Source organism: Pantherophis guttatus, chromosome 7 (assembly GCF_059756535.1).
Source record: "Pantherophis guttatus breed Tessera chromosome 7, ASM5975653v1, whole genome shotgun sequence".
Classification (NCBI taxonomy): domain Eukaryota; kingdom Metazoa; phylum Chordata; class Lepidosauria; order Squamata; family Colubridae; genus Pantherophis; species Pantherophis guttatus.
In genome coordinates this window covers 31677835-31690544 of record NC_142069.1, presented here as the reverse complement: position 1 = coordinate 31690544, position 12710 = coordinate 31677835, and the positions used below count along the sequence as shown (strand labels likewise).

The window sequence follows — 12710 nt, the reverse complement described above, 5'->3', positions numbered from 1 at the left end:
TCTGGGAATCAGTCAATTGAAATGGACTGGAATGGGTCACTTTTCATCAGAGGAACAATATATCCACTGCAAACAAGAAAAATGAGAGTGACACTGGAGTAGCTGTCATTATTATTGATATTTGTTTAGGTTACAATAAAAAATGATAGCAAGATCTCAGTCTGAGTCAAAGGCAAGAAAATCAAAATGACAGTGATCCATGTCTATACTCTAACTACACATGCTAAGGGAATAGAAATTAATTCTGTGATGACATGAGAACCTTGCCCACAAGTATTTAAATAAATAGTCACACTAATTCTAGAATGCTAAAGCTGGAATTAAAATAACATCTGGAAATCATGGGCAAATTTGGCTTCAGAGTATAAAAGGAAGCTGAAGATAAATAAGATTCTTTGAAGAAAATTCAATATTTATAGCAAATATTGGATGGTAGTACTTGCAACTGAATATATCCCTGTCTGGAGGATAGCATTTGACAAATCATAAAGGATTTCCCTTCTACTACTTTACCTGCTGATCTTTTCCCCTCCTTTCTTTATGTTATTCTTCTACCCCATTTCCTGTTCTACATTATGGCTTGATGAATTGCTCTTTAACTATTGGTAGCTTTCTTGTTTCATTTAAGAACATTGTTTTTACTTTGCTAAAAAAAAGAAAACCTTCCTGGATTCTTCTTTGTGCTCAAATTACCAGCTTGTGCCCTTTTAAATAAATATAATAAATATATTTATATAATATTTATATATAATATTTTCATTTGCAAGGATCACACACAGACACACACAGAGGGATCATTTTTTAAACCTCTGCTTTACATAAAGATGAAAAGTTACTTAAATACTAATTGACTAGAATCTTTATTCATATTACATATTACATCACACAGAATATACTCATGTCATTTGAAGCCTGCCCTAAAATAATTTGGAAAGCTGTTTTAGGAAATGACCAGGCTGAGCCCATGGAAGGAGGAGGGGTCAAATGGATCATCAGTCTTGAGTCCTTTTGCACCCACAAGAGATCTAAACCCAGCCCAGCTTGAATTCTGTTGACTCTTATCTACCCCCAATTTGCTTTGACTGTTAGTAGTTTAGATTCTTGTAAAAAGCTTAAGCTTGCAATAAACCTATATATTAACTTGAACTGCCTGTGTGATTTCCCACACTTGACAGCTGTATTGTGAAATATTGTGAATCCATTTGTTAAAACTTTTTTATCTGGGTTGCAAGAATTGAAATGATCATTAGTTTTGGCAACAGAAAGGTTGTTTATTTTTATTTCCATCTAGAGGCCATCTGGAGTTTTGCTACTCAAATATGGTAACCCTACATTACTATCATCTGAAATTGACAGCAAGCAGTGAGGTTTACCAAAGCAGCAATAAAAATCTTCAGTTCCAACTGAACTGCATATATTACAAAAAAGTATCTGCTTACAGAGTTGCATAACTCTTTTATCTTTAAAATCAAATATTTGTGTATTCATAGCACATATATTTATGAATTGCTTTTTTAATTAAAAAGGAACTACTTATTATTTCATGTAGCAACTTGCTGCAATGTCCATATAAAAGGGAAACATGTCTCAAAACACATTGTGTAATGGTTGCGTTATTTTCTTTTAAATCATGCTCTTTCCAGCACAATCCCAGAAGCTGTTTTTTTCTAAGCTCATGCACTTTATGTTTAGACATCTCTGTTAATCTTACAAACTGAGCTCTACAAATTCCTACCGTGTTTTCCCGAAAATAAGACCCTGTCTTATATTTTTTTTGAACTCTGAAATAAGCGCTTGGCCTTATTGCCATGAGCTTAAAAGCCCAATTGGGCTTATTATCAGGGGATGTCTTATTTTGGGGGAAACAGGGTACACTTTATGCCATTCTGCAAATAATGGAATTGAAGATCCCAACTTTTTGTTCATTTGGATTTCTTTAGCTTTATAAGCCTTTCAGTCATGTTTTATGCCTGATTTCACTTTGGTGCTTAAACCTGTTGGCATCCATTTATATGAATATAAGTTCATGGCTAATTACTAAAAAAGGGATTTTTATAATGCTGGTAAATAATTCAAAACCACAGAGATTTTATGTCTAAAACACTGAATAATTTCTTTTCTTTGTAATAAAAAGGTACTAAGAAAGAGAACAAAGCATTAAAGCAGAATTCAGAATATGCATTCTAATTTATATTGGATTCTCTCCTAGGACTTTCTTTTTTTTTCTTTTTCTTTTTAAAAAAAGAGTTGTGTCCTGGGTAAACTTATTTACTTCATTGAATGACTGGAACCAGTCTTTCTAGCATGAGCTAAAATAATAATCTGGAATCTTTCCAAAATAACCTATTTTCGTTTTCCTTTTATGCTTTAGGTATCAGTATGCTGAAACACACGCTTTTGTTGCAAACCTCAAATCTTTCTTTGTATATTTAGGTGGATTGCTTTATGAATAAATACAAATGATGTCTTCCACTATGATTTTTTTTACAGGTGGAAGTATACTTTGTATGTTAAGATAAAGAGCAGAAACCCTTTTTTCTAAAGGTCAATTGCAGCATTCCATTATTCTTTTAATGTATTTATGAATCACTATGTTCCTTTACTCTCTTCTGTCATATAGTATATGTGACTTCCTTCCCTTTTATTTTGCTGAAAGTTCCCATCTTGCATAATCCTGCTACATCACATTGGTTTCCCTGGGGTTTTTTTTTTTTAATCTTTCATACTCAACACAAATAAATAATTGCACTCATTTATTCATTTTATCTATCCCATCTTTCCTTTGAAGCAGTCTAATTAAAGGAACTAACATTAACCTACAATTTTTTTTTAAAATTCAGTTTTGTTCCACCCAGAGAATCGAAGTTGTGTTTTGTCAATCTGTATAGTCCCTGAAACTTCTTCCTGAGAATGACTTGAGATCTTCAACTACTTACTAGTGGAATGGAATGGCAAAGCAACTCCCCAGGAACACAGAAAGTTGCCTTCCCATATATGAAGTCAAGCTGTGTATCTGGCTGGTATTGTTTACTGTGACAATGGTTTTCCAGTGCTCAGACACATGTGTTTCCCATCATCAACTGCCTGAGTTTTCTAACAAGAGGTACGAAGGATTGGACCAGAAATTATCAGCATGAAATGGTGATTTGACGCAATCTGCTTACTATAGCTCTAGAGCATGGATATTAAACTCGATTGCATCACGGGCCAAATCATGACGTATCGTGATGTTTTTTGCCTTTGTGGAGCTGGGGTGGAGGTAGCCTGTGTGTGACTTATCCGGGCTGCGGGCTTCAGTTTGACAGACCTGCTAGAGCAATTAATCTTTGTCTTACACCTTCGTTCTGTAGCTATTTTAAGACATTCTGTTGTATGGAAAGAATACATACAAATAATCTAGACAGTTTAGATTATACTCCTGCATCTGTCCTACAACCAGCCCCAGGCTCTCTTTCAAACTGTTCAAATAGTATAAATAGTTGGTTTGTATTTCTGACAAACATATCTAACAGTAGTTGAACATAAATTCAAAGAATATTTCATGGACTTGAATCTGATACTATTTGATATAAGCTCTCATAACATACTTTTTCTGCCCCAATCATGGCTTAAATAGTCAGCCTGAATTATAATACTGCAGCCGCCCAGCCAGTCTAAATGCAAGAGTCTAAGTCTGAATAAATATGCATTTACAGGTAGTCCTCGACTTACAACAGTTCGTTTAGTGACCATTCTAAGTTACAACCACACTGAAAAAAAGTGACTTATAATCATTTTTCACACTTATGGCCATTGTAGCATGCCCATGGTCATGTGATTTACATTCAGATGCTTGACAACTGAGTCAAATATATGACAGTTGCAGTGTCCCAGAGTCATGTGATCCTCTTTTGAGAACTGAACTTCTGACAAGCAAATCCAATGGGAAAACCAGATTCAATTAATAATCATGTTTCTAATTTAACAACTGCAGTGATTCACTTAACAAATGTGGCAAGAAAAGTTGTAAAAGGGGGCAAAACTTGCTTAACAAATTTCTCAATAACAACATAAATTTTGGGCTCAGCTGTGGTAAGATTCTCCCAGTATCTCACTGTAATAGAGAACATGTGATGTTCTTTAAAAATTAGAAGCAGAATTTCAGATAAATGGAGCAAAATATTATTATGCCTAGCTGGGAAAGATCTTTCTCTCTGTATGTGTCCAACATCTCAATTTTTGCTAAAACCTATGATTGCAAATAAATGTTTAAATACAAACATCTCTTCGACCATTCTGGTTGGAATTACCCCCAAAAGTTTGGGAGGTTCAGGAAAAGAAGCAGAAAATATTATTTTGGGGTCCAGGCTGTCTCCTAAGAAATCAGTAAATATTTTAGGCTGAATGTACTTTAAATTTTAAACTGTTAGCAGTATAGGCAAAAATCCATTATTCTTACATCTCTATCCAGTAAGTATATGCTTTATAACAGCCTGGAAGGATACATCGGATATGTTCCAGAAGATCTTAGTATTTTCTTCTTTTAATACAATAATAAGAGAGGGGCTTGTGATGCTGTCATAAGATTGAGAGCTACGTTGACAGTATTCTACTAGAAGGGTCATTCATGCCAGACAAGTCTTAATGGAAGAATCAGACTAAATGTATCCATCAGCCCATTTAATATGGCAAGAAAACAGAAAAGAATCTTATACTGGATCAGTCATCACCTTGGTCAGCAAGAGTCACATTTGTCCAGACTCAAATATCACTGAACATTAATAAACAGATCAAAGGTGATTCATCACCAGGAATAAAATATTCTGGGATGCAGAACTGGAAGAGATTCAGAAAAATGGTGAAAATGGAATTCCCTTCAAAAATAGTGCAACAGCAGAAGAAACTCAGATAAAAATAATTGCTAATATAAAGAAAAAAAAATTATATGAACTACAGAAACAATAACTAAGAGAATTAATAACCACACAATCCATACAGGCCAGCACTGACCTCCAAGATCCCTTTCCAACTCTGTTATTCTAAACTGAATGGATACCTTGAGAAGAGTTAAAAGAGAAAATTATGGCACATGCAGAATTACTAGCAGAAAGACAAAGATTGCCAGCATTGAAAATCGTGTCCCCAAAAGAACTGACAGCAGTAATAAAGGATATGAATTAAGTGCATGCAAGGATTAAAAAAACATATATTGAACAGACCAACCAGCTTGCCAGCTGTACAACTGTGGTGGTTATAGAAGAACTGGGTATCAGAATTAGAACACCAAAACCAAAATCATGTTCAATCTCAAAGTGGAAGATCAGACTGGAGTCCAAGATACAGAAATTAAGATCAGATGTGAGTAATTTAAAGAACACAAAAGAACTAAAATTGAAGAATGTAATGATTAAGACAAGCCTAATATAAAATATTGACTTAGCATCAGAAAAATTGAAGAAGCTTTGGAAAGCAAAAGCAACAAATAACAGCAATAGCAGGGAAAAATTGAATGCGATGAGGCATGGATCATTCAATTTAAGCAAAATCAGCTATTTAATTAAACCAGAGATGATTCTACTGAAGTATAAATGGCAAAAGAAATTCTGAAAGTGGAAAACCAAAGAAAAAGGAAACAATCCAAAATCCACGTGAAACTCAAAAAGACTATAATAAAAATGCTGGATGGAGAAAAAATGTGAAGATAAATTTAGTAAAATTCAAATGGAAAACCTAACAATAATAGCAGAAATGGTTAAACATTAAGTGAAACTGATTAAAAACTGGATATATCCTGGAAATGATTAATTGCATTGCTTTTGACCCAAACATCTGAGTAGCTTACATTCAATTATAGCTAAATAGCTTAATGAAGCCTTGCATAAAGGAAACATCAACAAGTGGTTAATAACTTATCTGGCAAAACTTATTTGATTCAAAAAGACTCGGCAAAAGGGAAATGATAGGTCAATAACATGCTTGCCTACAATGTTTAAATTACTCATAGGGATAATAACAGACAACATCCAATATTATTTAGGAGAAAATAACATACTTCAGGCGGAACATAAAAGAAATAAAAGAAAAAGCAGAGGTACAAATGATCAACTTCTGATTAATAAAATGATATTGGAGAATTACAAAAGGCAAAAACAAAAAAAACCCAACCCAGTTTAACTGGCTTTTGCTCTGTATTGACTATAAAATGGCATTTGATTCATTTCACATAGTTGAATCATCAAATGTTTGGAAACTGGCATCTGTACAAACATTAAGGATGTTTATGGAAAAATAATGAAGCAGTGGAAGACAGAATTATTGGAAACAAAAAGTATGGGTTTATCAACACTCTTCCAGAGTGATTTATTATCACCCTTCTTTGTCATTGGTATGATTCCATTTTTATTGATTTTGAAGAAAACGAATCTTGGCTACCAAAAAATGCTAATAAAATCTCGCTTTTCTTTTATATAGATGTTCTGAAATTGAAACCTTGATTTTAACTGCTCAAGAGCAAGCTATTTGTACCAATGCAATCAAGGTCAGAATGGAAAATAATTCAAAGTGCAGTGTGTGCAGAGTGTGCAAAGAAGAAACAGATCATAAACTCAGCTTGTGCAAGAAGATTGCACAAACTGATTATAAACAGCTACATAACACAGTTGACAGAATGTTTCACTGGAATATCTGTAAAAATTATCATGTGCCAGTAATGAATTATTGATGGGAACACAGAGTGGAAAAAGTAATTGACAACGAGTAGGTTAAAATATTGCGGGTTCTCCCCCCCCCCAGATTTAATTGGTGGAAAGATGAAAATATGGATAATTGATGTAGCAATTTCCAAGAGATAGTAGAATGGAAAATAAACAATTGGAGAAGATCACAAAATATTTTTTCAAGATCTGGAAATTGAAACTGAAAGATTATGGTATAAACTGGCCATGGCAATTCCAGCAGTTACTGACATACTTGCACACCGAAAAAATCTTGGATGACACTTATAGAGTCTGTGCATTTTCAAAATTTTCATCTGTCAATTGCAGAAGGTTACACTGCTTGGATCTGCACATATACAACAGTGATACATTATTATGACATTCTAAGTTCTTGGAAACGACTCAGTACAGATGACGGCCAACACCAGCTAAAGAATTGGCAGCTGTGACTTCACATTGTTGTGAACAAATAATAAAGACAAAGTATTACAGGGGGAACACACAAATAAAACTCACATGCAAAGCAGATAGCAACAAGCTGGCAATGGCTAAGAGCAGGAAAGTTGAAGAAAGAGACAGTGGGGCTAATTCAGGGGGGCTGCACAAGACCAAGCCTTAAGAACAAAGCCAGACTCGAGTAGATAGCAAAAGATAGCAAATACTGTATCTTCAAAGAAACCGAAGAAGTCTAGTCTGCTGTTGCAAGATCACACAGAATGACTACAAACGATGGCATGACGACATAGCAACAATTGTGCATTGGAATATCTGCAAGAAATATTTATTTATTATTTATAGAGCTGTGGTAGCACGGTGGTTCGAATGCATTACTTCAGGATACTTCTGCTGACTGCCAGCTGCCAGCAGTTTGGCAGTTTGATTCTCAGCGGCTCAAGGTTGACTCAGTCTTCCATCCTTCTGAGGTTGGTAAAATGGGACCCAGATTGTTGGGAGCAATATACTGACTCTGTAAACCACTTAGAGAGGGCTTTAAAGCACGGTTGAATTGCCATATAAGTCTAAGTGCTATTGCTAGTATTAAGTGCTATTATTAAATTTATTTGCTGCCCATCTTGTGTCAAATAACGTTTGGTTGAAAGCAAGAACTAGTGGGACTACAAAATAGACAAAGTAATATAAAATGAAGAAGTTAAGATGCTCTGGGACTTTAGACTTCAAACAGAAAATAACATCACAGTTTTAACATTGTTGATAAGAAAGACAAGACGTCTAGATAGTGGACATGGCAATACCTGGAAACAGCAGAATAGAAGAGAAAGAACGGGAGAAAATCACAAAATACAAAGACCTGCAAATAGATATAAAACAACTGTGGCAAAATTAAGCAAAGTTAATGCCAATAGTAAAATCCCAAAACATCTAGACAAGACTTGAACACTGTTGGCATTGACAAAATCATCATCAATCAATTGCAAAAGTCAGCCTTATTTGGAACATCTTACATCTTGTGACAATAGCTTTAACAACATCAAATGCCTAAACCAGATCCTAGGAAAAAATGCCAAATCCAAACAAACTTCTGTCTAACTTGGAGATTAATTATCATCATTAAAAAAAAGAAAACAGAGAACAGAAGAATGACATCTTGTGATCAACATAGTGCATTACACTGACAGTTGATTTCATCAAACCAGATCCAACTTGTTAAACAATGAAAGTTTGCATTTTTTATTTTTAAAATTAAAAAGGATTCTTATTGTTTATAAATAATGTAGTTCTGGTTTAGTTCATCTCTTATCAAAATGATCTGTCTCCCAAAATGGGAAAGGAAGGCTTAAAACCTCTAGTCACATGCCTTTATACTACAAGACAAGGAGTTTGCATTATAGGATTGTTTCATTTCCCCGTTATTGCCAGCAATGCAATTTGGATGGTCAAGGCCAGTGGTGGGTTCAACATTTTTTACTATCGGTTCTGTGGGTGTGGCTTGGTGGGCGTGGCATGGCTTGGTGGGCGTGGCAGGGGAAGGATACCGTAAAATCTCCATTCCCATCCCACTCCAGGGGAAGGATATCGTAAAATCTCCATTCCATCCCCAATCCAGCGGAAGGTTACTGCAAAATCCACATTTCCTCCTGATCAGGTGGGACTTGGGAGGCAGAGAATAGATGGGGGTGGGGCCAGTCAGAATTTTTACTACCGATTCTCCGAACTACTCAAAATTTCCGCTACCGGTTCTCCAGAACTGGTCAGAACCTGCTGAAACCCACCTCTGGTCAAGGCCCTTTTTCTTAGAGGGAAAGAATAGCAAGTAGGAAATCTGGAAGTTGAGTTATGACAACTGGATTTCTTTTCTTATTGGTTCAAAACAATTCACTGCTCATTTAAGTAGCTTCTTCAGCCTGAGCAAATTGGTTGGGGGTGGCCCTATATATGTCTTTCAGGGAGATTTCATTTTTCACCTAATATGGATAGGCTCAATAGGTGAATAGGCAAAGAGTCATTGGGATGTAAATGTACCAACTCCTAAATCCTTTACCCTAGGTGGGTCATTAAGTGTGGTGAATCTGGTGAGCCTGCGAAGATGTCTTAATCTTCCTGGAACTGATGAAAGTGCAGCATAAAAAATGGGGGACAGGTTGTATCTGAGGCCTCCACCTCTGTCGAGGGAAAGATTTTCCACTTTGGCATAAGAAGATTTCTCCAATTCTCTCTCAAACCAACTATCTTCCCTATCCAAAATGTGAACATTATTGTCCTCAAAAGAGTATCCTTTGTCTTCTAAATGAAGGTGTACCGTTTTGATTCTGATCTTGTGGTGTTGCTTCTCCTGTTCCAGGCCATCCTCTTGGGTAAAGGCTGCTTGGTTTCTCCAATGTAGAACTCACTGTGCTGGATTGTATACATATCATTACTCTTCTTATGTTTTCGTGTTCACTCTTTAGGGTGGATAAGCTTCTGTCTCAATGTGTTGGTAGGCTTGAAAAACACTGCTATGTGATGTTTTCCAAATATCTATTTTAGCATCTCTGATACACTAGCTGTGTAAAGAATGACCAGATTATTCTTTTGACTCTGAGTACCAGCTCTGTCTGCCATTTTATATTGAATCCAGACACTGATTTAATAAAGACCCAATTTGGATACCCACAGGTTTTAAGAGCTGTCCTTAGGTGCCTGTTTTCCTTCTTTTGGGTCTCCCTGGAGTGGGGATGTTTTCTGCCCTGTGAGGAAATGTCCTGATATGATTGGTGGGAGTCACAGCAGGTATTGGCCTCTCTGTGTGGGTTTTCTTTAGATCTCTATTTCTAGGTTGTCATAGGTCCCAGTCAATGCTGGCTGACCAAAGAGGTCATAACAACACATAGGTCTATGAAACAGCATTTTCCCTTTTGGATTTTGTGATATTTTGTTTTGCTTATTATTGCCACTGAATGTTTCTGTATTCTGCTGCCAAAGGGAGTCTGAATTTGTTGTTTGTTTCACTCAAATAGTTAACAAAATAACCTGACATATCATTTGCCTTTTTTTCAAATAGCTGTAACCACATGGTTCCTGTAATTGGTATTAATGCATCATTTTTGGAACCTCCTACAATCCATTGCTTCACATAAGTATACAGAATACCAGAGTTGGAAGGGATCCTGGAGATCTTCTAGTCCAACCCTCTGCTTGAACAGGAGATCATATACTGTTCTGGACAAATGACTGTCCAATCTCTTCTTAAAAACCTCCAATGATGGAGCACCCACAACTTCTGGAGGCAAGCTGTTCCACTGATTAATTGTTCTCACTCTCAGGAAATTTCTCTTTAATTCTAGGTTGGATTTCTCTTTTTAAGCTTCCATCTGTTACTTCTTGTCCTATCCTCAGGTGCTTTGGAGAATAGGCTGACCCCCTCTTCACTGTGACAGTTCTTCAAGTACTGGAAGATTGGTATCATACCTGGCCTAGTTTTTCTCTTTGTTAGACTAGACAGAACTGCTCATCATATGTTTTAGCCTCCAGTCCCCTAAACATCTTTGTTGCTCTTCTCTGAATTCTTTCTAGAGTCTCATCATCTTTTTTTGTATTGTGGTGTCCAAAACTGAATGCCACAGTCCAAGTGTCATTTAATTTAATGCCACTGGGGAGCCCTGTGTTAAGGCTTCTATAAAAAATTGAGGAAAAGAGGAAGAACCACTAGAAACAACAATGGAAAAAGTTGATGGGGTGGCTAATTTCATGGCAAAAGTCACCTTACTGGCTTACAAACCTTACTGAATTACATTTTTTTCCTTCTACTCTATCATAAAAACTGACCTCTCTAAGATTTACTTGTGATCCTTTCTTGGTTTCTTCTCTCAGAAAAATCTGTTTGTTTTTGGAGATGGAGACATTCTTGTAATACTCCACAAGTTTGTTTAGTGACTGAAACTTTTCACTCCATAGAAAATAATTGCTGTTTGTGTCCTTCATCACTTTAAAATGCTGGACATCCTCTTCATGCCTGAATACCAAGGGAGAATACAAAACATTTGGCAATCCAATCTAATTTTAAAGTTGCATTATTCTATTTGTACTCTGTATTAACTTTTACAAATTGGCATGCTTTAGATGAAAAACATTATTTGAATTATTTGTGAAAATACATATAAAAATACATATAATTATTATTCTATATCATTCTTCATAAATGGGTCCAGATGGTTTATGTTTTAACGTTTTAAATTCATTAAATGTATTAAAGTTATTGATGATTAAATTATTGAAAGCCTAGTAGAAAAGAAAGGTCTGTAGAAGCCTAATATCTTCACACCGAATATTCCACAATCTGGGGATGATGACTGGGAAGGTCCAATCTCAAGTCACCACTAGAGGAGCTGGTGGGTCTGATTCCGGAGATGGATTAATGAGAGATGAGGTTATATACAAAAAAGACATTTTCTCAGGTAACTGAGATCTAAGCTAGTTAGGATCTTAAAGGTGATAGTCAACTCCTCAATTGATGTCGGGTAGAGAGGAAAGATCTGCTCAGAAGACTCTATTTTGTTCAGCACCTCATGGCTCTCTACTCTCTCCATTCCTCTTTATCATCTATATGAAACCACTTGGGGAAATCATCCATTAGAGCTGTGGTAGCGCAGTGGTTAGAATGCAGTACTACAGGCTATTTCTGCTGGCTGCTGGCTGCCAGCAGTTCGACAGTTCGAATCTCATTAGGCTCAAGGTTGACTCAGCCTTCCATCTTTCCAAGGTGGGTAAAATGAGGACCCAGGTTGTTGGGGACAATATGCGGATTCTCTAAAACCGCTTAAAGAGGGCTGTAAAGCACTGAAGTCAGTGGTGGGTTGCTCCCGGTTCGGTCAGGTTCTTGCGAACTGGTAGTAACGGTGGCGGGAGGCTCTGCCCACCTGCCCAGATGTCATCATGAACAATCTGCACATATACAGAAGCTTCTGCGCATGCGCAAAAGCGTACACCGTGCTCCTGTTGCTAACCGGTAGTGGAGGTAAGTAGAACCCACCCTTGACTGAAGTGGTATATAAGTCTAAGTGCTATTGCTATTTAGCATGAGTGATGATACCCAGCTATACATCTTGCCCTCATGCCAGGTGCATTGAATTGGTTTAGACAGAGCAGAACACATTTTTACTGAATCCTTCCAAGAAGGAGTAACTTTGGATTTATAGACCTAACAATCCCAAGGAAATACAATTTTTGACTTTGAATGAAGTTGTGTTCCCCACTCAGGTAATTTTTATTTATTTATATCCCACACTTCTTAACCACCTATCTCCCTCAGACTGACAGTTTGGATGTTGTTTATCCAATCATTATCTGACATGGTCTTGAAAATAGTCATTCTAGAGTGCTGCCCCCATTCTTTGGAATTGTTTCCCTTGAAGATCCAGTCTGCTCCTGTCTTCTTAAGCTTTAGGACAGCAGTCAAGATCTGATTGTTCAGTCTAGTCCACTATGAAAGTATGTGGGGAATGAAAGTTGGGAGTCCAGAATTGGAAGAAAGAAAATGTACTATCTGAAGATGAGTTAATAAAAAAAATATTGGAATGT

General features: G+C 36.4%; 1 protein-coding gene across 1 annotated transcript in view; it reads right to left on the bottom strand.

The window, feature by feature from the left end:
* GRAP2 (GRB2 related adaptor protein 2) overlaps window positions 1–12710 on the bottom strand; it is a 66133-nt gene that overhangs the window by 8797 nt on the left and 44626 nt on the right. The window contains exon 5 of the mRNA XM_034403151.3: window positions 10959–11145. Coding sequence (XP_034259042.1) covers window positions 10959–11145 — 187 coding nt within the window. The remainder of the gene's footprint in view (window positions 1–10958; window positions 11146–12710) is intronic.